This window comes from Mobula birostris, chromosome 17 (genome assembly GCF_030028105.1).
Source record: "Mobula birostris isolate sMobBir1 chromosome 17, sMobBir1.hap1, whole genome shotgun sequence".
Lineage (NCBI taxonomy): Eukaryota > Metazoa > Chordata > Chondrichthyes > Myliobatiformes > Myliobatidae > Mobula > Mobula birostris.
The window spans coordinates 71,434,421-71,458,951 of record NC_092386.1 but is presented as its reverse complement, the minus strand read 5'-3'; the positions used below and the strand labels follow the sequence as shown (position 1 = coordinate 71,458,951).

The 24,531-nt window shown below is 45.3% G+C and overlaps 1 protein-coding gene across 4 annotated transcripts in view; it reads right to left on the bottom strand.

The window, feature by feature from the left end:
• The window catches only part of uba6 (ubiquitin like modifier activating enzyme 6), a 447,925-nt gene that overhangs the window by 69,303 nt on the left and 354,091 nt on the right, over positions 1-24,531 (bottom strand). For all 4 annotated transcript variants that reach the window (XR_011889573.1, XM_072281896.1, XM_072281895.1 and 1 more), the window contains 3 exons: positions 16,272-16,323; positions 10,817-10,880; positions 10,077-10,146 (listed from right to left, as the gene is read on the bottom strand). Coding sequence is in view for 3 of the 4 variants with exons in the window: in XM_072281896.1 (XP_072137997.1) it covers positions 10,077-10,146; positions 10,817-10,880; positions 16,272-16,323 (186 nt within the window). In the remaining variant the exon portion in view is untranslated. The remainder of the gene's footprint in view (positions 1-10,076; positions 10,147-10,816; positions 10,881-16,271; positions 16,324-24,531) is intronic.

Genomic DNA, 24,531 nt, shown 5'->3' with positions numbered 1-24,531 from the left:
CTCCAAGTGCTGATCCACGCTCTAAGCTCCAATAAAATCTCAAACCATCGGTCTGAATGCGTCCCTTCTCTATCACATGCCTATCCTCCCTTTCGCACTGTTTCCAAGCTTTCTCTCTTTGTGAGCCAACCTCCCCTTCCTCTGTCACTTCAGTTCGGTTCTCATCCCCCAGCAATCTTAGTTTAAAGTAAGATTCTTCTGCTTCTCTTCCTTCTTGAAGAGTTGAGTGACATTTGCAATTTCCAAGTCTTCTGGTACCATTCCAGAATCTAGTGATTCTTGGAAGATCATTACTAATACCTTCACGATCTCTTTAGCCATCTCTTTCAGACCTCTGGGGTGTATTCCATCTGGTCCAGGTGACTTATCTACTTTCAGACCTTTCAGTTTCCCAAGAACCTTCTCCCCAGTAAAGGTAACTTCACACACTTCATGACCCCTGACACCTGGAACTTCTACCATACTGCTAGTGTCTTCCACAGTGAAGACTGATGTTAAACGCTTACTCAGTTCATCTGTCATTTCCTTGTCCTGCATTACTACCTCTCCAGCATCATTTTCCAGTGGTCCAATACCCAGTTTCATCTCCCTTTTACGCCTTATGTATCTGAAGACACTTTTGGTATCCTCTTTAATATCATTGGCTGGCTTACTTTCATATTCTATCTTTACCTTCTTAATGACTTTTTAGTTGCCTTTTGTTGGTTTTTAAAGACTTCCCAATGCTCTGACTTCCCACTAATTTTGCTCGATTATATACCCTCTCTTTGGCTTTGACTTCCCTTGTTAGCCACAGTTGTGTCATTTTTCTTTTAGAATCCTTCTTTCTCTTTGGGATGTATATATCCTGTGCCTTCCGACTTGTTTCCAGAAATTCCAGTCTTTGCTGCTTGTGTCATCCAATCTTTTCCCATCAATTCTGGCCAACTCCTCTCTCAAGCCTCTATAATTCCCTTTATTTCATTGTAAAGCTGATACGTCTGACTGTAGCTCCTCGTCCTCAAATTTCAGAGTGAATTCGATCATATTATGATCATTTGCCCTGAAGGGTTCTCATATCTTAAGCTCTCTTATCAATTCCAGTTCATTGCACAACACCCAATCTAGAATAACTAATCCCCTAATGGGTTCAACTACAAGCTGCTCTTAAAAAGCCATCTCATAGATTTTTCCCCCCTATGAATCCTGCACCAACCTGATTTTCCCCAATCTACTTGCATAATAAAATTCCTCATGACTACTGTAACATCACCCTTTTGGTTTGCATTTTCTATCTCCCATCGTAACTTGTAGACCACATCTTTACTACTGTTTGGGAGTTTGTGTATAACTCCCATCAGGGTCTTTTTACCCTTGCAGTTTCTTTGCTCTACCCCCACCGATCTAACACTTTCGAATTACTTAATTTCATTTTTACCAACAGAACCACACCACCCCTTCTATCTTCCCGCCTGTCCTTTCAATACAATATGTATCCTTGAACGTTAAGCTCCCAGCTGTAATCTTCTTTCAGCCATGACTTAATGATGCCTACACCATCATACTTGCCAATCCATAACTGAGCTACAAGTTCATCTACCTTCTATGGTTTCTATTCCATGTGCAGGTCAGTGGGACTAGGCAGAAAATGGTTTGGCACAGCCAAGAAGGGTGCTGTAGTTTCTATGGTTTCTACTCTGTATACCGTGTGCATTCAAATGTAACACCTTTAGACCTGTATTCACCCTTCTCAATTTTGTCCACCATTTATGTTGTAACTCATCTCGTTGACTGTAATTTTGCCCTATCATCAGCCTCTCCTTGATAGGAGTCTCACTACACATTGCCTCTGTTTGTAAACCAAGTACCTCATCTTCAGCACTATCACTGCAGTTCCCATCCCTCTGCCAAATTAGTTTAAACCCACACAAACAACTCGAGCTAAGCTGCCCGCAAGGATATTTGACCCCCCTCGGGTTCACGTGTAATGCGTCCCTTTTGTATAGGTCATACCTTCCCCAGAAGAGATCCCAATGATTCAGAAATCTGAAACCCTGCCCCCTGCACTAGTTCCTCAGCCATGCATTCACCTGTCAGATCATCCTATTCTTACCCTCACTAGCATGTGGTTCAGGCCACAGTCCAGTGATTACTACCCCGAAGGTCCTGTTTCTCAGGTTTCTAACTAGTTTCCTAAAATCTCACTTCAGGACCTCTTCACTTGCCTACCTATGTCATCATTGTCAATATGCACCAAAATTTCTGCCTGCTCACCATCCCTCTTCAGAATGACATGGACATCCCTGATCCTGTCAACAGGGAGGCAACGTACCATCAGAGTGTTTCTACTGCACCCACAGAACCTCATCTCTGTTCCTTTGCTAAAGAATCTCCTATCAACACTGCAGTCCTCTTCACCGTTCTGCTCTTCTGAGCCACAGCACCACAGACTTGGTCTCTGTTGCTCCCTCCGTTAGATTGTCCCCCTCAATAGTATCTAAAGTTATATACTTTCTATTGAGAGGAACAGCTACAGGCGTACTCTGCACTTGTTGTGCATTTCCCCTCCTTCTCCTGACAGTCAGGCAGTTACCTGTCCCCTGCAACCTCCCAGGAGCTCCTGCCTATCACCTCCTCATTCTCCAGTACAAGTCGAAGATCATCAAGCTGCAGCTCCAGTTCCTTAGTACATTCTCTCAGGAGCTGTACCTCGGTGCACCTGGTGCAGATGTGTTTATCTGGGAGGATGGAGGTCTCACAGACTTCCCACATCCCACACACAGTACAAAATACTGTCCCTTGAGTCATTCTCACTATACTATCAACTAACAGATGAATAATTAACAAATAGGAACATAGTGACAGTAACTTACCTCAGCCGAGCCTAATGAGCCAAAGCCACTCTAAAGACTGGCACACTTCAAATGAATGGCCACTCAAAGAAAGGCTGCTCTGATTGCACTTGAATTGTTCTTATTGGCTGTTTCTAATGAACCCCTCCTCACGTCAGAAAAACTGCCGCAAAACTCTGCTTTTGAAATCTCGATCAATGCCCTGATTAAAAGTAGCTTCAGTTTCAGTATTCACCAGTGAGAGGGACCTTGACATTTGTGGGGATAGTGTAAAACAGCCTGAATATACTAGACCATGTCAACATTAAGAAAGAGGAAGTGCTGGAACTTTTGAAAAACATTAGGATTGGGGTTGGGATCGGATACAGGTGTCCCCCGCTTTTCGAACGTTCTCTTTACGAAACCTTACTGTTACGAAAGACCTACATTAGTTACCTGTTTTCACTAACAGAAGGTGTTTTCACTGTTATGGAAAAAGGCAGTGCGCGGAAAAAGCCCCAAGCAGCCGCTCCTCCCCCGGCTTCGGAACTGCATTCTAGCCGGCAATGCTTAAACACGTGCCTGTGAGCATCCGTTAGCAAGATGAGTTCTAAGGTATTGGAAAAGCCTGAAAGAGCTCGTAAGGGTGTTACACTTAGCGTAAGACTAGACATAATTAAGCAGTTCAATCGTGGTGAACAAAGTAAGGACAAAGTGAGTTTGGCTTATGGAATTTGACGAAGATGATGTTGAAGAGGTTTTGGCATCCCATGACCAAGAACTGATAGATGAAGAGCTGATGCAATTGTAAGAGGAAAGGATAACAATCAAAACCGAATGCAGTAGCAAACAGACCGAAAGTGAAGTCGTCCAGGAACTGAACATGAAGCAACTGCGTGAGATTTTCATTGCAACGATTGCAGGAAAGTACGACTTTAATTTTGAAAGGGTAAGTAGGTTTAGGGCATATTTGCAAGATGGTTTGAGTGCTTACAAAGAACTGTATGATAGAAAAATGCGTGAGGCTAGCAGTCAAGCATACTGTCGTTTTTCAAGCCTTCCACATCAGCCACAGCAGACGACGAACCTCGACCTTCGACATCGAGGCAGGCAGACACAGAAGAAGATGAGCTGCCTGCCCTGATGGAAACAGCCGATGAGATGACACCCCAGTGTCCCACCACCTCAACCCCCGGGCCGTGGACAGATACCGATTCGCAGAGAATGCAGCAGTAGCCGGGACGCACCCAGCACATCTTTAAGAAAAAAGCCAAAATAAACAAGCTAATTTATTAGGTGCCGCCCGGCACGTAATTGTCGGCCCAGATCAGAGGCGATTGGCAATTGCATCACCTCTGATGTGGGCTTCTTCGCTTTACGGCATTCTGGCTTACAAACCATTTCATAGGAACGCTCTACCTTTGGATGGCGGGGAAACCTGTATACCAGTTTACTATAAGAAGCCATGAAGGAAGAGAAGAGATTGCCACATCTTTAGCAATGCTCTTTGTGTCTATGCTAGCCACAGAAGTCATACCACATAATTGAAGGGTGGCAAATGTTATTCCTTTGGTGAAGAAAGGAAATAGGGATAACCCTGAGAATTATAGACCAGTGAGTCTACTATTGGAAAAGGGTCTTAGGAACAGGATATGGAATAAAATATGGATTTTAGTGAGGTGTTTGATAAGGTTCCTCATGGTAGTCTCATTCAGAAAGTCAAGAAACATGGGATCCAGGGAAAACTGGCAGTGTGGATTCACAATTGGCTTGCCCATAGAAGGCAGACAGTGGTTGTAGATGGAGTGTATTCTGCCTGGAGAAGAGTGACCAGTAGTGCACTGAAGAGATCTGTTCTGAGCCAGTTGCTATTTGTGATTTTTATAAATGACTTAGATGAGTACTTAAGAGTGGGTTAGTAAGTTTGCAGATGACATAGCGTTGGCAGTGTTGTGGATGGTGGAGAAGGATGCTGTTGGGACATTGATAGGATCTAGAGCTGGGCTGAGAAGTCACAGACAGAGTTCCACCCAGAGTAGTGTGAAGTGATTCTCTTTGGAAGGTCAAGTTAGAAGGTAGAATACTGAATTAATGGCAAGATTCTTAGCAATGTGGAGGACCAGAGGGATCCATATATCCCTCAAAGTTACCACGCAAGTTGACAGAGTAGCTAAGAAGACCTATGGTGTGTTAGCCTTCATTAGTTGGGGTAGTAAGTTCAAGAGTCATGAGGTATTGTTACAGCTCTATAAGACCCTGGTTAGGCCATACTTAGAATATTGTGTTCTGTTCTGGCACCTCATTATAGGAAGGATGTAGAAACTTTACAGGGGATGCAGAGAATTACCAAGATGTGCCTAGACTAGAGAGCATGTCTTATTGGTTAAGCAAGCTAGGGCTTTTCTCTCTGGAGTGAATGGGAATGAGAAATAACTTGATAGAGGTGTACAAGATGATAAGGGCACAGAGTGAGTGAATAACCAAAGATCCTTTTCTAGGGCGCAAATGTCTAATACATGTGGTCATAATTTTAAGCTGATTGAAGTATAGGAGGGACATAAGCGGTATCCCATCAAACTTTATACAGAGTGCACGGGACACCCTGTCAGTGGTGGTGGTAGTGCAGTCACGCTGATACGCGACGAGTGAAAGCAACAGACTGAGTCGAGCAGGGTCTGGTTGAACTGTTTACTGTTTCAATCCACACGCGTTTAAGTGCCCGCTCCCAGCATCCCCCGCTCTTTGCGGGGCGGAAGCAACTTTGGCTTCCGGACCAAGGTCTGCCCCGCACTCAGAGCCCTCTTGGTTGCTGCTGGCTGCTGACTCGCCCGCGACTGCTGGAGCTGGTTTGCTTGCCGCGTGGGCGAGCCGCCACATGACCCCCCCCCCCACCCCCCAGAACCGGCGCTAGGAGGTGCAGAGTCCACAGCCTGCACACTGTCAGTTCTTTTAGGTGGCTGGCCTCGATGTTGTCGGGGTGGCACCGCAACCGGGCTTTCAAGGTCTAGATGCGCTGGTTTGAGACGGTTGATGGGAAAAGTCTCCTCACGCCCACCGATGTCGAGAACACAGGTCGGCCCGTTATGGTGCACCACCTTGTAGGGTCCTTCGTATGGTCGCTGCAGGGGTGGTCTGTGCGCGCCTTGGCGAACGAGAACATACTTGCTCTGTTGTAGGTCCTTGGGCACGAAAGAAGGTGTTGTTCCATGGTGGGACGTTGGGACTGGAGTAAGTGTTCCAAGCCGCTCCCAGAGTTTAGTTAGGACTGCTGTAGGTGTGTCCTCCTGGCCACGGGGTGCTGGCACAAACTCACCAGGAACTGTGAGCAGGGCACCGTAAACCAGTTCGGCTGATGATGCGGTCAGGTCCTCCTTGGGAGCCATGCGGATGCCAAGCAGAACCCAGGGGAGTTTGTCTGGCTCTCAGAGGCGTGCCATCAGGGCTGACTTCAAGTGCCTGTGGAAACGTTCCACCAGGCCGTTGGACTGCGGGTGGTAAGCGGTCGTTCGGTGGAGCTGAGTTCCGAGGAGTTGTGCCAGTGCAGACCATAAAGCCGATGTGAACTGTACTCCCCTGTCTGAAATGACATGGGCTGGGAGTCCAAACCGTGCCACCCAAGTGGTAATCAGGGCTCTGGCGCATGTCTCCGTGGTCGTGTCAGCGAGTGGGACAGCTTCCGGCCACCTTGTGAACCTGTCCACCATGGTGAACAAGTATCTTGCTCCTCTCGAAACCGGCAGTGGGGCCCTCACGTGCCTCTGGATTTTGGAGGTTTGACAGTGCGTGCATGTCCTGGCCCAGTGCCCGACCTCCTTGCGTAGGCCGTGCCACACAAACCTGTCTGTGATCAGCTGGATGGTCGCCCGGATGGAAGGGTGGGCTAAACCGTGCAAGGCGTCGAAAACGCGGCGCCTCCAAGCAGTCGGGACAATGGGCCGAGGTTGCCAGGTGGATATATCGCAAAGGAGCTCATTACCTTCGGGTCCAATGGGTGTGTCTTCGAGGCTGAATCCTGAGACTGCGGTTCAGTACGCCGGCATCTCGCTGTCCAGTCGTTGCACCTTGGCTAACGCCGTATAATCCTCCCCTGGAGACAGAGAGTGCACTGATTGGACGGAGGTGCATGACAGCGCGTCAGCTACCACGTTGTTCTTCCTGGAGATGTGCTTGATCGTGGTGGTAAACTCCGAGATGTACGACAGGTGGCGTTGCTGGCCGCCCGACCACGGGTCCGACACTTTGGCAAACGTGAAAGTGAGAGGCTTGTGGTCTGTGAAGACCGTGAACTCTCTCCCTTCCAGGAAATACCTGAAGTGCCGGATGGCAAGGTACAGGGCCAGCAGCGCCCTGTCGAAAGCGCTGTACTTAAGTTCCGGGGGTCGTAGGTGCCGGCTGAAAAAAGCGAGCGGCTTCCACTGGCCTTCGATGAGGTGCTCGAGCACGCCGCCAACTGCTGTATTGGAGGCATCCACAGTGAGGGCAGTGGGGACATCGACCCGGAGTTGGACCAGGAGCATGGCGTTTGCTAGCGCGTTCTTGGCTCGTTCGAAAGCCATCGTCGCCTCCTCTGTCTAGGTGACCTCTTTGACCTTGCCGGACATTAAGCCGAAAAGGGGCCGCATGATCCAGGCCGCTGAAGGCAGGAAATGGTGATAAAAGTTCACCATCCCAACAAATTCCTGCAGGCCTTTAACAGTACTGGGCCTGGCGAGTTGGCGGATGGCTTCAACTTTTGCCGGCAGGGGCACAGCTCCATGGCGGTCGATCCGGTGTCCCAAGAGGTCGATGGCAGATAGGCCGAACTGGCACTTGGCGGGGTTGAAAGCCAGGCCATAGTCGTTTAGGCGGCGGCAGACCAGGTGTAGATCTGCTAGATGTTGCTGGCGATAAGTATGTCATCCAGGTAGATGAACAGAAAGTCCAGACCTCGCCCTACTGCGTCTATCAAGCGCTGGAAAGTCTGCGCCGCGTTTTTGAGCCCGAATGGCATCCTGAGGAACTCGAACAGGCCAAAGGGGGTAATGAGGGCCATCTTGGGTACATCATCCGAGTGGACTGGGATCTGATGATACCCTCGGACCAGCTCAATCTTCGGAAAGATGCGCGCCCTGTGCACATTGGCCGTAAAGTCCTGGATGTGCGGTACCGGATAGCGATCAGACGTGGTGGCGTCGTTCAGCCTCCGATAGTCGCCACACGGTCTCCACCCACCCGCGGACCTGGAAACCATATGGAGTGGGGAGGCCCGCGGGCTGTCGGACCGCCGCACAATCCCCATCTCCTCCATCTTCTTGAATTCCTCTTTCGCGAGGCGGAGCTTGTCGGGCCGTAGTCTGTGGGCCCGGGCATGAAGGGGAGATCCCTGTGTGGGGATGTGGTGCATCACGCCGTGCTTGGGGTCTGTTGAGGAAAACTGTGGAGTGATGATAGATGGGAACTCCGATAACACTCTGGCGAACCCGTTGTCGGAATAAGTGACGGAGTCCAGGTGCAGGGCTGGTAACCTAGCCTCACCGAGGGAGAAATTCTGGAATGTCTTCACATTGACCAATCGACATCCCTTCAAATCCATGAGCAGGCAGTGCGTGCAGAGGAAGTCTGCACCTAGCAATGGCTGTCACACTGCAGCCAGTGTAAGTGTAATGTAAAGCAGCTGGAACCAAACTGCAAGGGGATGGCTCTTGTGCCGTAGGTGCGGATGGTGCTGCTGTTGCCTGCCATAAGTTCCGGTCCTGTTCTTCTAGTTCAGGTATCGTGGCTCGAGGGGGGTTAGGACATTGATTTCCACCCCCGTGTCCACCAGGAATCTACACCCAGAGTGCTTGTCCCAAACGTAGAGGAGGCTATCATGGTGACCAGCCGCCGTAGCCATCAGCTATGGCTGGTCTTGGCGTTTCCCTGGAATGAGCATGGCGGTCGGCAGCGGCAGGCCCCGGAATCCCACCTTTGATGATAAAAGCACCAAGACTCAGAAGTGGTGCCGTCCCTTGGTGTGGGTGTTACGTGCTCCCGCTGTTGGGGTGTGGGAGGGCTGGACTTTCAGTCGTGCCACAGCACTAATTCCGATGGAGGTTCCGCCATTTTGTTTGGCATGCCAAAGCATATCCGCGCGGGCAGCCACCCTGCACGGGTCTCTGAAGTCTTCATCTGCTAGCAGGAGGCGGATGTCTTCTGGCATTTGCTCCAAGAAGATCTGTTCAAAAAGCAGGCAAAGCTTATGGCCGTCTGCCAGTGCTAGCATGTCGCTTATCAGGGCTGATGGCGCACGGTCGCCCAAGCCATCCATATGCAGTAACCGCGCACCCCGTTCACGGAGGGAGAGGCCAAATGTGCAGATTAACAGGGCCTTGAGTGCCTCGTACCTGTCTGATGCCGGGGGCTGACGCAGAAAGTCGGTAACACGGCTCGCTGTCTCCTGGTCGAGGGCACCCACCACGTAGTAATACCTGGTGGCGTCTGAGACAATTTGCCTGACCTGGAACTGGGCCTCTGCTTGCTCAAAGCAGACCAGGGGTTGAGTGGTCCAGAAGGTTGGCAGTTTAACGGAAACTGCATTCTGCAGAGCCCAGTCGTTCATGCTGGGTCCAAATGCTGTTGGACCATCGGGGTCACCAATGTAGTCGCGCTGATACGTGACGAGTAAAAGCAACACACTGTGTCGAGCAGGGTCTGGTTGAACTGTTTACTGTTTCAATCTGCATGTGCTTAAATGCCCGCTCCCAGCATCCCCCGCTCTTTGCGGGGCGTAAGTGATGTCGGCTTCCGGGCTGAGGTCTGCCCTGCACTCAGAGCCCTCTCAGTTGCCACCAGCTGCTGACTCGCCCACGACTGCTATCTTCCCATTTCCACTAATTTGATCTCAAACAAAACTTCTGCAGGTTATCTTTATTTTTCCCTACACTAACCTGTATTATTAGCTGGTACATTAAAAGGTCAAAGTTAAAATTCTCAGTTCATTGTTCAAATCTCACCCTGGCTTCATCTTTCTCCATATTATAATCTCTTACTACCTGAGAAACCGCATTGTTCCAGTTCTGGTCCCTTTAAATTTCTGACTTCCTACACTCTAATATTGCCAATTGTGCATTTAGCTGCTTGGGTCTTAAGTTCTGGATCGCTCTCCTAATACTCTAGTTCTCTTTTCTTCTGTGAATTTTCCTGAATATTTTGCTACATCAAATGCACCATTAGAAATGCACATAGTTACTCTAAACATTGAAAATCATCATCATAATTTAGAAATTAAAATCATCATCAAAACCCAACCTGTTTCATGTAAGGGACCCTGTATACTTCTGCAAAAAGTCTTGCGGCACTTAATATAAAAGTGAAATGCCTGAGAAAAAAAGGAAATAATAAGAAAATTAAAGGTTTGAAAAGGATTATATTGCATTCCAGATAAAACAAGACAAATTTAGCATCGAGGTCATCATCATCACTCAGGAAAAAATATGATTTTGATCAACATTTAAATCATGCATTAAAATATATATTCTAGTTAATAATTGTCCCTAACGACTTAATTTATGGTAATTTTATTATCATTAACTTGAAATAAAATTTATTATCATTAATTTATTTGTGTGAATACCAGTTGTGAGTAATTGTGAGTTTGATTTGAATACACTAAATTGATACTTTCAGATGCAAAAGACAAAACAAGATAAAAGTGAGATAAGTGAGTAATTACTTTCATTCTAATGCCTAAAAACTAAAAATCAAACCTGAAATTATGATCTTATTGATGATTGTGCTTTGAATTATTTGTGTTAAATTCCTCTGAAAGAAGTTCAATTAATAGGGCACCCTGATTTCACGATCAAATTGAATAGATAAATTAATCTGGCAAGACTTGTTACATAGCTGTTTCTGTATGTTCTGGAAAGGTCCTTTGTCACAGCTTTAAAATAGTGAATAATAATATTGTTCATGGAAATCATGATCAAATTTGCAAACTCTGACAGATATTCAAGAAAACCAAATGATACATTCTGATGGTTACTTACAACTCATCATCTATGTTGAACTGTATTGGACACGGTGGCCTTTTTGGTGACTGCCAAAATAAGCCTGCAAACAGAATATTTCAATATTTTGTAGCACATTAAAACAGAGCTCATAAAAACTTGAGGTAACAATTTGATCAGGCTATTCTAGAAAGGCAAGAGCTCTAGCATGATAGAAAGTACCATCATTTTCTTTTCCTTCATATCAATACAATTGTGTATTCCTCCAGCAATGCTAGACTCCTACAAATTTTAATTCAATGGTATTGCACAAATATTAAGCACATGAATTCCAATGTAAACTCAGTATGGGCGCCACTGTAGCAGAGTGGTTAACACAACATTACAGCTTGGGGCATCGGAGTTTGGAGTTCATCCCAGCATTCTGAGTGAAGAGTCTTTGTATGTCCTCCCTGTGGAATGTGTGGGTTTCCTCCCACAGTCCAAACAAGTACTGGGTGAGGTAACTGGTCACAGTGAATTGTCCCATGATTGGGTTAGGGTTAAGTCAGTGTTGTCAAGAGTTACTTGGCAGTATGTCTGCAAGAGCTGGAAGGGCCTACTCCACTCTGTATCTCGAAATAAAATAAAATATTGACAACCAGGTGCTGAGACGTACTTCAGAACACTAACCTATGTCAAAAATAAAACATTATATTTTTGCCTATGTTAACAGTGACCAACTCCATCTTTATTTTACTCATTTCATGCCACACATCTGACTGCCCCAATACACTCCTCTGTAGTCTCTCTGTAAACTCAAATTCCTTTTTGTTCTACCTTCTACTTTATTTAGCTCTGTGTTCACTGATATATCTTGATAACAATCACAGAATTCTCATCCATAACAATAACAAAAATACTGGAAATATTCAGCAGTTCAGGTGTTATCTGTGGACAGAGCTAACACTTCAGTATAACACCTTTCACTAGAACTAGGAAGGAGACTAAAGGTGCTGTTAAGTTGAAGTGAAGGTGGGAAATGGACAATGGCCTGACAGGGTGACCTTGTGTTCAGGTTTCTCCATTGATTCACATTTTACTACAACTATAAACTTCTGCAACTACTTAAAATTTCCAAGATTTGTTGAGTGGCGGCCTCCAAAGTATCACCATTTCCAACCTATCCAGCATCAGAATGATGCCTACAGGTAACCAAGTACAGGTTTGGCAATTCTCTTTATGGATCTCTGCAAGTTGTTTTCCCTCTTTAAGGTCCACTTCAGTCAAGTTTCTGACAATCTACGTTAGTATCTCCTCATGTGGCTGTACGTTGATAAACTCCTATACTCCTATAATACACTTTGGCACATTACATACCAGAGCGCATGTAAATACCAATTGCCACTTCCCGACAATAATCCAAATATTAATATTTGAAGAAGTTCAAGCAAAGATTTCTTTATATCAATCTTGTTGTACACCATGTATTCCCTCAAGCAACACACATCAAAGTTGCTGGTGAACACAGCAGGCCAGGCAGCATCTGTAGGAAGAGATGCAGTCGACGTTTCAGGCCGAGACCCTTCGTCAGGACTAACTGAAGGAAGAGTGAGTAAGGGATTTGAAAGTTGGAGGGGGAGAGGGAGATCCAAAATGATAGGAGAAGACAGGAGGGGGAGGGATGGAGCCAAGAGCTGGACAGGTGATAGGCAAAAGGGATACGAGAGGATCATGGGACAGGAGGTCCGGGAAGAAAGACGGGGGGGGGGTGGGGGACCCAGAGGATGGGCAAGAGGTATATTCAGAGGGACAGAGGGAGAAAAAGGAGAGTGAGAGAAAGAATGTGTGCATAAAAATAAGTAACAGATGGGGTACGAGGGGGAGGTGGGGCCTTAGCGGAAGATAGAGAAGTCAATGTTCATGCCATCAGGTTGGAGGCTACCCAGACGGAATATAAGGTGTTGTTCCTCCAACCTGAGTGTGGCTTCATCTTTACAGTAGAGGAGACCATGGATAGACATGTCAGAATGGGAATGGGATGTGGAATTAAAATGTGTGGCCACTGGGAGATCCTGCTTTCTCTGGCGGACAGAGCGTAGATGTTCAGCAAAGCGGTCTCCCAGTCTGCGTCGGGTCTCGCCAATATATAAAAGGCCACATCAGGAGCACTGGACGCAGTATATCACCCCAGTCGACTCACAGGTGAAGTGTTGCCTCACCTGGAAGGACTGTTTGGGGCCCTGAATGGTGGTAAGGGAGGAATGTAAGGGCATGTGTAGCACTTGTTCCACTTACACGGATAGGCGCCAGGGGGGAGATCAGTGGGGAGGGATGGGGGGGGACGAATGGACAAGGGAGTTGCGTAGGGAGCGATCCCTGCGGAATGCGGGGGGGGGGGGAGGGAAAGATGTGCTTAGTGGTGGGATCCCGTTGGAGGTGGCGGAAGTTACGGAGAATAATATGTTGGACCCGGAGGCTGGTGGGGTGGTAGGTGAGGACCAGGGGAACCATGAAAAGTTGAGCAGTGCTTCAGCTGTTTTGTGCGGTATCTGTGTGAAATCAAATAACCAATTCCAGGGAGGTACCAGACATAAAAGCTTTATATCTGGATATGGTGGATATAAAAGAAGCAACATTTATTAAGTCAGAACTTGCTGTGAAAACAACAATGGGACTGAGGGCACACAGATAACGTAAATATATTAGCAACTCCTGCAAATTGTATATATGTGACTAGATGCCAATACCTAAAGATTCCTGCCTGAGTACCTAGATGTTGCCAGTGGTGTTGAGTGCTACACTATTGACACACTATGGATGTTGTAAAGTTGTTGCAATTATTCTGTGATACAAAGCCACCACCACACAGTTCAAATCATTGTCAGGGACTTCAAGGCCTGCTTGAAGAAATCTCTGCTGAATCAGCATATAACTTGTAGCACCAGAGGTCCCAATACACCAGACTGCTACACTATGATAAGGAATGCCTACTGCTCTGTGCCCAGACTATTTCGAGAAATCTGATCACTTGACTGTCCTTATATATGGGCAGGAGCTACAGATCAAGGCTCCAGAGGTAAGGACAATGAAGTGGTAGTCATGGGATTGCTTCAAACCGGTGGACTGGGACTCGGGAGTTCCAGGACTCGTCAGTGGAGTTGAATGAATACACCATGCTTGTCACAGACTTTATAAAAATAGTGTTCCCACAAAATTATTTGGATTTTCCCACAACCAGAATCCTTGGATGAAGCAACACACACAAAATGCTGGAGAAACTCAGCAGGCCATGCAGCATCTATGGCAAAAAGTATGGTCAATGTTTCGGGTCAAGACCCTTTGGCAGGACTGGATGAACCAGGAGATGCACAATCTGCTAAGGGCCAGGTCAGAGGCATTCAGGTGTGGCGACCAAGTGAGATACCATAGGTCCAAGAATGATCTCTGGGAAGCCATCTCCTGGGTGAAGCTGCAATTCTGAACTAAACTTGAATCAATGAAAGATACTTGACAGTTGTGGCATGGCTTGAATGTGAAATAGGTGATAACAGGGCTTTGCACCCAGATGAGCTCAACACCTTGTATGCTCGCTTTGACTGTCAAAAAACATGGAAGAATTTTCAAGAACATGCACAGCCCCTGAAGACCCTGTAATTTCATTCTCTGAGGTTGATGGGACAGCACCCACTAAGAGTGTGAACCCAAGGAAAGCATATGGCCCTGGATGAGTATCAATGAGCTGTGCTGATCAACTGGCTGGAGTATTCACCAATATCTTTAACCTCCTGCTTTGGCAGTCTGAGGTACCTTATTATATCGGTGTCTAAGAAGAAGGTAAACTTCCTCAATGACAGTCATCCATTATGATGAAGTGTTCTGAGAGGTTTGTGATGACTCCTGCCTGAGTAGTAACTTGGATCTGCTCCAATTTGCCTAGTGAAAGTGTAGTAGAGTGCACAGTGTAGTGGAGCGCACATCAGGGATGGCGCCTGTTCCTCCGTTGTTTATCATCTATATCAATGATCTGGATGAAAATGTGGTTACCCGAATCAGCAAATTTGTGGATGACACCAAGATTGGAAGGTGTAGTGGACTGAGAGGAAGACTATCACAGCTTGCAGTGGCATCTGGACCAGCTGGAAAATGGGCTGAAAAATGGCAAATGGAACTTAATGCAGACAAGTTGAGATGTCAAGATGTTGGACGTCAGTACGACCAACCAGAGTAGGTCTTAAACAGTGCAGTAGGGCACCAAGTAATGCTGTAGAACAAAGGGATCTGGTAATACAGATGCTGGAAATCCAAGCAATACACACAAAATGCTGGAGGAACTCAGCAGGTCAAGCAGCATCTATGGAAAAAGAGTACAGTCAATGTTTCAGGCTGAGACCCTTCAGTGGGATTGGAGAAAAAAAGAAGAGGAGCTGAGTTAAAAGGTAGGGGGAGGGGACGGAAAAACACAAGGTGATAGGTGAAACCAGGAGGAGGAGGGGTGAAGTAAAGAGCTGGGAAATTGATTGGTGAAAGAGATACAGAACTGGAGAAGGGGGAATCTAGCAGGAGAGGACAGAAGGCCATGGAAGCAAGGGGGTGGGGGGGGGGAACAGCACCAGAGGGAGGTGATGGGCAGACAAGAAAATAAGGTGAGAGAGGGAAAAGGGGATGAGTAATGGTGATGGGGGGGTGCCATTACTGGAGGTTCGAGAAATTGATGTTCATGCCATCAGGTTGGAAGCTACCCAGACGGAATATAAGATGTTGAATATAAATAAGGTTGAAAGAGCACAAAGAAAATTTAAAAGGATGTTGCTGGGACTGGAGGATCTGAGTTTAAAGGGAAGATTGAATACATTAGGACTTTATTCCTTGGAACGTAGAAAACCGAGGAGAGATTTGATAGAGGTATACAGAATTATGGCTATAAATAAGGCAAATGCAGGCAGGCTTTTTCCACTGAGGTTGGATGGGACTACAACTAGAGGTCATTAGTTAAGGGTGAAAGGTGAAAACTTTAAGGGGAGAATGAGGGGGAAATGCTTCACTTGTGAGAATGAGCTGCCAGTGCAAGCGCTACATGCCAGCTCTATTCCAACGTTTAAGGAAAGTTTGGATAGGTATGTGGATGGTAGGGGTATGGAGGGCTATGGTCCTGGTGCAGAGCCATGAGAGTAGGCAGTTTAAATGGTTCAGCATAGAGTAGGTGGACCAAAGGGCCCTTTTCTGTGCTATACTTTTCTAAGACTCCATGACTGTCATCCCCTCAAAACTAATCAATAAGACCTTGGCCTCAATACATCCTTGTGCACTTGGATCCTCAATTTGCAGATCCCAGTCAGTTCAAATTGGCAACAACATCTCCTCCACGATCTCCATCAGCACAGGTACATCACAAGCTTGCGATAGCACCTTAAGTTTCCGGGGAACAAATTGAATAACGATAAATGATGACTGCACATGTTAGAAATCTTCACCTTATAGTGAAACAAGCAAAAATTACCAAAGTGATACTCACTTCCGTCCTTCAGCTTAGTGTCTAAAGGGAATGAGTGGAGAAGTTGTACCGCCTGGAGGAAGACAAAGAGTACGTTATGACACTTGCTCATCAGATTGATTATAACATAGATTATTATTCAATCTTACCTATCAATATAAAAATATATTTACACATGAGTAGGCTAGTGGTCTCTGGAGAGTAAATGACTTCCACCAAATTACAGGTAGATAAGGAGCTTAGCAAATATTAGGAGGCTTAAATGGAAAGTAAGAGAACAGGAGCTAGGGAGAGGCGAGCTGGGGGAAGAGGTGAAAGAGAGGAAAAAGACAGTAAATGTCATTAAGTTCCATAGGACTGGAACAAGCTCTCCAGCCTAACTCGTCCATGCCAAACGAGATGCTTATTTCTATGAATCCCATTTTCCTGCATAGCCCTCTGACCCTTTCCTTTTTATGTACCTTTTCAAATGTTTTTCAAATATTGTGACTGCATATATTTCTACCGGCTTCCTCTGGCAGCTTGTTCCACAGAGCTTCCAGCCACTGTGTAAACATTTTGCCTTTCATGCCCCCTTCAAATCTTTTTCCCTCTCATCTTAAACCTATTACTTTTAGATTTAGATTCGTCTACTCTGGAAAAAGACCGTAAGATATAGAGGCTGATGTTTGGCTGTCTTTAAAAAGGGTGAACCCTCGCAAGGCGGAAGGCCCCGACGGAGTACCTGGTAAGGCTCTGAAAACTTGTGCCAACCAAATGGCAGGAGTATTCAAAGACATCTTCGACCTCCCACTTGCTTCAAAAAAGGCAACAATTTTACCAGGCCTAAGAAGAATAATGTGAGCTGCCTTAATGACTATCGCCAATTAGCATTCACATTTACAGTGATGAAATGTTTTGAGAGGTTGGTCATGACTATACTGAACTCCTGCCTCGGCAAGGACCTGGACCCATTGCAATTTGCCTATCACCACAATAGGTCAATGGCAGGCACAATCTCAATGGCTCTCCACACGGCTTTAGAGCACCTGGACAACATAAACACCTGTGCAAGGATGCTGTTCATTGACTATAACTCAGCATTTAACACCATCATTCCCCCAATCCTGATTGATAAGTTACAGAACCTGGGCCTCTGTACCTCCCTCTGCAATTGGATCCTCGACTTCCTAACCGGGGGACCACAATCTGTGTGGATTGGTTATAACATATCCTCCTCGCTGACGATCAACACTGGTGCACCTCAGGGGTGTGTGCTTAGCCCACTGCTCTATTCACTCTACGCCCATGACTGTGTGGCTAGGCATAGCTCAAATACCATCTATAGATTTGCTGATGATACAACCATTGTTGGTAGAATCTCAGATGGACATGAGAAGGGGTACAGGAGCGAAATATGCCAACTAGTGGAGTGGTGTCGCAGCAACAACCTGACACTCAACGTCAGTAAGATGAAAGAGCTGATTGTTGACTTCAGGAAGGGCAAGACAAAGGAACACACAACAATCCTCTTAGAGGGATCAAAGTGGAGAGAGTAAGCAGTATCAAGTTCCTGGGTGTCAAGATCTCTGAGGGCCTAACCTGGTCCCAACATATCGATGCAGCTATAAAAAAGGCAAGACAGCGACTATACTTCATTAAGAGTTCGAAGATATTTGGTATGTCAACAAAAACACTCAAAAACTTCTATAGATGTACCGTAGAGAGCATTCTGGCAGGCTGTATCACTGTCTGGTATGGGCGGGCTACTGCACAGGACCGAAAATAGTGGCAGAGGGTTCTAAATTTAGTTCGTTCCACCTTGGGTACTAGCCTACAAAGTACCTAGGATATCTTCAAAGAGAGGTGTCTCAGAAAGGCACCGTCCATTATTAAGGACCTCCAGCACCCAGGGCATGCCCTTTTCTCACTGTTACCATCAGGTAGGAGGTACAGAAGCCTGAAGGCACACACTCAGCAATTCAGGAACAGCTTCTTCCCCTCTGCCATCCGATTCCTAAATGGACATTGAACCCGTGAACACTACCTCACTTTTTAACTGTATATTATTTCTGTTTTTGCATGATTTATAATCTATTCAATATGCATATACATTATCGATTTATTTATTTTTTCGTTCTATATTATGTATTGCATTGATCTGCTGCTACTGTTAACAAATTTCACGATTGAATTGAATTGACTTTATTTCTTACATCCTTCACATACTTGAGTAAAAATCTTTACGTTACGTCTCCATCTAAATGCGCAATATGCAATCATAGTAATTTATAATAAATCGAACAGTTGATGTAATATAGAGTACACTCAAATCAGTGTGAGTTCATCAGTCTGATAGCCTGGTGGAAGAAGCTGTCCCGGAGCCTGTTGGTCATGGCTTTTATGCTGTGGTACCGCCTTCCGGTTAATAAACCTGATTCTGATTCAGATTCAGAATTAGACAATTTGGCCCAGTGGGTCCGCTCCACCATTTCATCATGGCTGATCCATTGATCCACATTTCCCCTCAGCCCCGATCTCCTGCCTTCTCCCCATATCCCTTCAAGCCCTGACCAATCAAGAATCTATCAACCTCTGCCTTAACATGTTAAGACTTGGCCTCCACAGCTGCCTGTGGCAACGAATTCCACAGATTAACCACTTGCTGACTAAAGAAATTCCTCATCTCTGTTCTAAAAGACAGCCCTCTATTCTGAGACTCTGGTCCTAGACTTTCCCATCCTCTCCACATCCACTCTATCAAGGCTCTTCAATATTCGATAGGTTTCAATTAGGTCACCCCTCATTCTCCTGAATACAAGCCCAGAGCCATCAAATGCAGCTCATGTGACAAGTCATTCAAAGTCTGAATCATTTTCATGAACCTCTTCTGATCCCTCTCCAGTTGTAGCACATCCTTTCTAAAATAATGTTGGTATCCTTTCTAATGATGGTATGACATTGTGGGCATAACTGAGTCGTGGCTGAAAGAAGGACATACGTGGGAGCTTAACATCAAAGGATATACTTTGTATCAAAAGAACAGGCAGGAAAGCATAGGCGGTAGTGTGGCTCTGTTGGTAAGAGATAAAATTACATCTTTAGAAAGAGGTGACATAGGGTCAGAATGTTGAATCTTTGTCAGTGGAGTTAAGAAACTGCAAGAGTGAGAAAACCATTATGGGAATCATGTATAGGCCTCCAAATAGTAGCCAAGATGTGGGGTTGAGATTGTAAAGGGAGCTGGAAAAGACATGTAATAAGGGTAATGACACCATTGTAATAGGGAACTTCAATATGCAAGGTGATTGAAAAAAATAAGATTGGTGTCTGATCGCTAGAGAGGAAATTTGTTGAAAGCCTACGAGATGGCTTTTTAGACAGCTTGTGCTCGAGCTAACTCAGGGAAAGGCTATCTTAGATTGGATGTTGTGTAATAACCCAGATCCTATTAGTGAGCTTAACGTAAAGGAACCCTTAGGAGACAGTGATCATAACATGATTGAATTCATACTGCATTTTGAGAAGGAGAAGCATAAATGATATGTATCAATATCGCAATGGAATAAAGCAAATTACAGAGGCATGAGATAGGAGCTTGCCAGGCGGATTGGCGAAGGATACTGGCGGGGTTGATGGCAGAGCAGAGTTGGTTAAAGTTTCTGGGAATAGTTCACAAGGCACAGGATAGGTATGTTCCACAGAGGAAGAAGTCCTCAAATGGCAACTGTGGCTGACAAAGGAAGTTAAGGACTGCATTAAAGCCAAGGAAAGGGCATATAAGATAGCTTTTAAAATCCAGCAAGAGGCAATTAAAAAAGCTATAAGAAGGGAAAAGATAAAATATGAGGGCAAACTAGCTGATAATATAAAGCAGGATACTGAAGGTTATTTTAAAAGTGAAAGGAAGTGAGAGTTGATATTGGACCACTGGAAAATAATGTTGGTGAGGTAGTAATGGGGGACAAAAAAATGGCAGATGAACTTAATAGATTCTTTGCATCTGTCCTCACTGTGGAAGACACCAGCAGTGTGCCAGAAGTTGCAAGTGTCAGGGAGCAAGAATGAGTGCCATTACTATTACAAAGGGAGAAAGTGCAAGGTAAACACGAAGACCTTAAGGTGGATAAGTCACCTGGACAAGATGGACTGCACCCCAGAGCCCTGAGAGAGGTTGCTGAAGAGATAACGTGGTCATGATCTTTCAAGAATCACTTGATTCTGGAATGGTCCCGGAGGACTGGAAATTTGTAAACATCACTCCAATATTTAAGAAGGGAGAGGCAAAAGAAAGGAAATTATAGGCCAGTGAGCCCAACCTCAGTGGCTGGGAAAATGTTGGAGTCTATATTAAGGATGAGATTTTGGGGTACTTGAGACTAATGATAAAATAAGTCAAGGTCAACATGGATTCTGTGAAGGGAAATCTTGCCTGACAAACCTGTCAGAGTTCTTTGAGGAAGTAACAAGCAGGTTGGACAAAGGAGAGGCAGTGGATGTCATTTACTTGGATTTCCGAAAGGGATTTGATAAGATGCCACACATGAGGCTGCCTAACAAGATAAAATCCTATCCTTCTTTCAGCAACAACTCAGTAATGCCCACAATCTCCAATCGCTCTATCAATCCATGATATCCCGAATGTTACGCGCATTTAAGTACAGCACCTTCAATCCTTCATTCTTCATCCTTTTGAATTTTGTTTCTGTGGTACAATTTAACTCTTTGCCCTGTCTGCATTTGTACCCAGTCATTGGTTTGTCCTTGCTTACATTCATCATCTACTTGTAAACCTACTGGCTCATCATTAGAAAGAGGTGATATAGGATCGGAAGGTGCAGAATCTTTATGGGTTGAGCTAAGAAATTGCAGGGGTAAAAGGAGCCTGATGGCAGTTATTTATAGGCCTCCAAACAGCCGCAGTGATGTGGACTACAAATTACAACAGGAAATAGAAAAGGCTTGTCAGAAGGGCAGTGTTATAATAATTGTGGGGAAATTAACATGCGAGTGGATTGGGAAAATCAGGTTGGCACTGGATCTCAAGAAAGAGAATTTGTAGAAAGTTTGCGAGATGGCTTTTTAGAACAGCTTGTTGTTGAGCCGACTAGGGGATCGGCTGTACTGGATTGGGTATTGTGTAATGAACCGGAGGTGATTAGAGAGACTGAGGTGAAGGAACCCTTAGGAGACAGTGATCATAACATGATTGAGTTCACTGTGAAATTTGAAAAAGAGAAGCCAAAATCTGATGTGTCGGTATTTCAGTGCAGTAAAGGAAATTACAGTGGTATGAGAGAGGAACTGGCCAAAGTTGACTGGAAAGGGACACTGGCGGGAAAGACGGCAGAGCAGCAGTGGCTGGAGTTTATGTGAGAAATGAGGAAGGTGCAAGACAGGTATATTCCAAAAAAGAAGAAATTTTCAAATGGAAAAAGGATGCAACTGTGGTTGACAAGAGAAGTCAAAGCCAAAGTTAAAGCAAAGGAGAGGGCATACAAGGAAGCAAAAATTAGTGGGAAGGCAGAGGATTGGGAAGTTTTAAAAAAATTTACAAAAGGAAACTAAGAAGGTCATTAAGAGGGAAAAGATTAAGGATGAAAGGAAGCTAGCAAATAATATCAAAGAGGATACTAAAAGAGGATGCTGAGGATGTTCTACGAGTCTGTGGTGGCCAGTGCTATCATGTTTGCTGTTGTGTGCTGGGGCAGCAGGCTGAGGGTAGCAGACACCAACAGAATCAACAAACTCATTCGTAAGGCCAGTGATGTTGTGGGGATGGAACTGGACTCTCTCATGGTGGTATCTGAAAAGAGGATGCTGTCTAAATTGCATGCCATCTTGGTCAATGTCTCCCATCCGCTACATAATGTACTGGGTGGGCACAGGAGTACATTCAGCCAGAGACTCATTCCACCGAGATGCAATACAGAGTGTCATAGGAAGTCATTCCTGCCTGTTGCCATCAAACTTTACAACTCCTCCCTTGGAGGGTCAGACACCCTGAGCCAATAGGCTGGTCTTGGACTTATTTCATAACTTATTGGCATATTTTACATATTACTATTTAACAATTTATTATTTATGGTGCAACTGTAACAAAAACCAATTTCCCCCGGGATCAATAAAGTAAGACTATGACTATGACTATGAAAAGCTTTTTCAAGTATATAAAGAGTAAAAGACAGGTGAGAGTAGATATAGGGCCGATAGAAAATGATGTTGGAGAAATTGTAATGGGAGATAAGGAGATGGCGGAGGAACTGAATGAGTATTTTGCATCAGTCTTCACTGACGAAGACATCAGCAGTATACCGGACACTCAAGGGTGACAGGAAAGAGAAGTGTGCGCAGTCACAATTACGACAAAGAAAGTACTCAGGAAGCTGAATAGTCTAAAGGTAGATAAATCTCCCAGACCAGATGGAATGCATCCTCGTGTTCTGAAGGAAGTAGCTGTGGAGATTGTGGAGGCATTAGCGATGATCTTTCAAAAGTCGATAGATTCTGGCATGGTTCCCGAGGACTGGAAGATTGCAAATGTCACTCCGCTATTTAAGAAGGGGGCAAGGAAGCAAAAAGGTAATTATAGACCTGTTAGCTTGACATCGGTGGTTTGGAAGTTGTTGGAGTCGATTGTCAAGGATGAGGTTACAGAGTACCTGGAGGCATACGACAAGATAGGCAGAACTCAGCATGGATTCCTTAAAGGAAAATCCTGCCTGACAAACCTATTACAATTTTTTGAGGAAATTACAAGTAGGCTAGACAAGGGAGATGCAGTGGATGTTGTATATTTGGATTTTCAGAAGGCCTTTGACAAAGTGCCACACATGAGGCTACTTAACAAGATAAGAGCCCATGGAATTACGGGAAAGTTACATACGTGGATAGAGCGTTGGCTGATTGGCAGGAAACAGAGAGTGGGAATAAAGGGATCCCATTTTGGTTGACTGCCGGTTACGAGTGGTGTTCCACAGGGGTCCGTGTTGGGGGCCGCTTCTTTTTACATTGTACATCAACAATTTGGATTATGGAATAGATGGCTTTGTGGCTAAGCTTGCTGACGATACAAAGATAGGTGGAGGGGCTGGTAGTGCTGAGGAAACGGAAAGTCTGCAGAGAGACTTGGATAGATTGGAAGAATGGGCAAAGAAGTGGCAAATGAAATACAATGTTGGAAAGTGTATGGTTATGCACTTTGGCAGAAGAAATAAACGGGCAGACTATTATTTAAATGGGGAGAGAATTCAAAGTTCTGAGATGCAACGGGACTTGGGAGTCCTAGTATAGGATACCCTTAAGGTTAACCTCCAGGTTGAGTCGGTGGTGAAGAAGGCGAATGCAATGATGGCATTCATTTCTAGAGGAATAGAGTATAGGCGCAGGGATGTAATGATGAGTCTCTATAAGGTGCTGGTGAGACCTCACTTGGACTACTGTGGGCAGTTTTGGTCTCCTTATTTAAGAAAGGATGTGCTGACATTGGAGAGAGTACAGAGAAGGTTCACTAGAATGATTCTGGGAATGAGAGGGTTAACATATGAGGAACGTTTGTCCGCTCTTGGACTGTATTCCTTGGAGTTTAGAAGAATGAGGGGAGACCTCATAGAAACATTTTGAATGTTGAAAGGCATGGACAGAGTGGATGTGGCAAAGTTGTTTCCCACGATGGGGGAGTCTAGTACGAGAGGGCATAACTTAAGGATTGAAGGTCACCCATTCAGAACAGAAATGCGAAGAAATTTTTTTAGCCAGAGGGTGGTGAATCTATGGAATTTGTTGCCACAGGCAGCAGTGGAGGCCAAGTCATTGGATGTATTTAAAGCAGAGATTGATAGGTATCTGAGTAGCCAGGGCATCAAAGGTTATGGTGAGAAGGCGGGGGAGTGGGACTAAATGGGAGAATGGATCAGCTCATGATAAAATGGCGGAGCAGACTCGATGGGCCGAATGGTGACTTCTGCTCCTTTGTCTTATGGTCTTATGGTCCTCAGCTCGATTATACTGGTTCCCAAACCCCTGCTATATTAGTTTAAACCACTCTCCACCTCTGAAGTAAGACTCACTGGTCTATAATTCCAAGGGTTACCTCTACACTCTTGAACAAAAACATTTGCCACCCCCCAGTCATCTGGTACTACTCCTATGGCTAGTGAGGACACAAAGAGCATTGCCAAAAGCACAGCAATCTCTTCCCTGGCTTCCTACAGTAATCTGGGGTATATCCTGTCTGTCCCAGGTACTTATGTTTTTAAACAGTTGCAGCACATCTTCTATCTTATTGTTCACTGGTGGATAC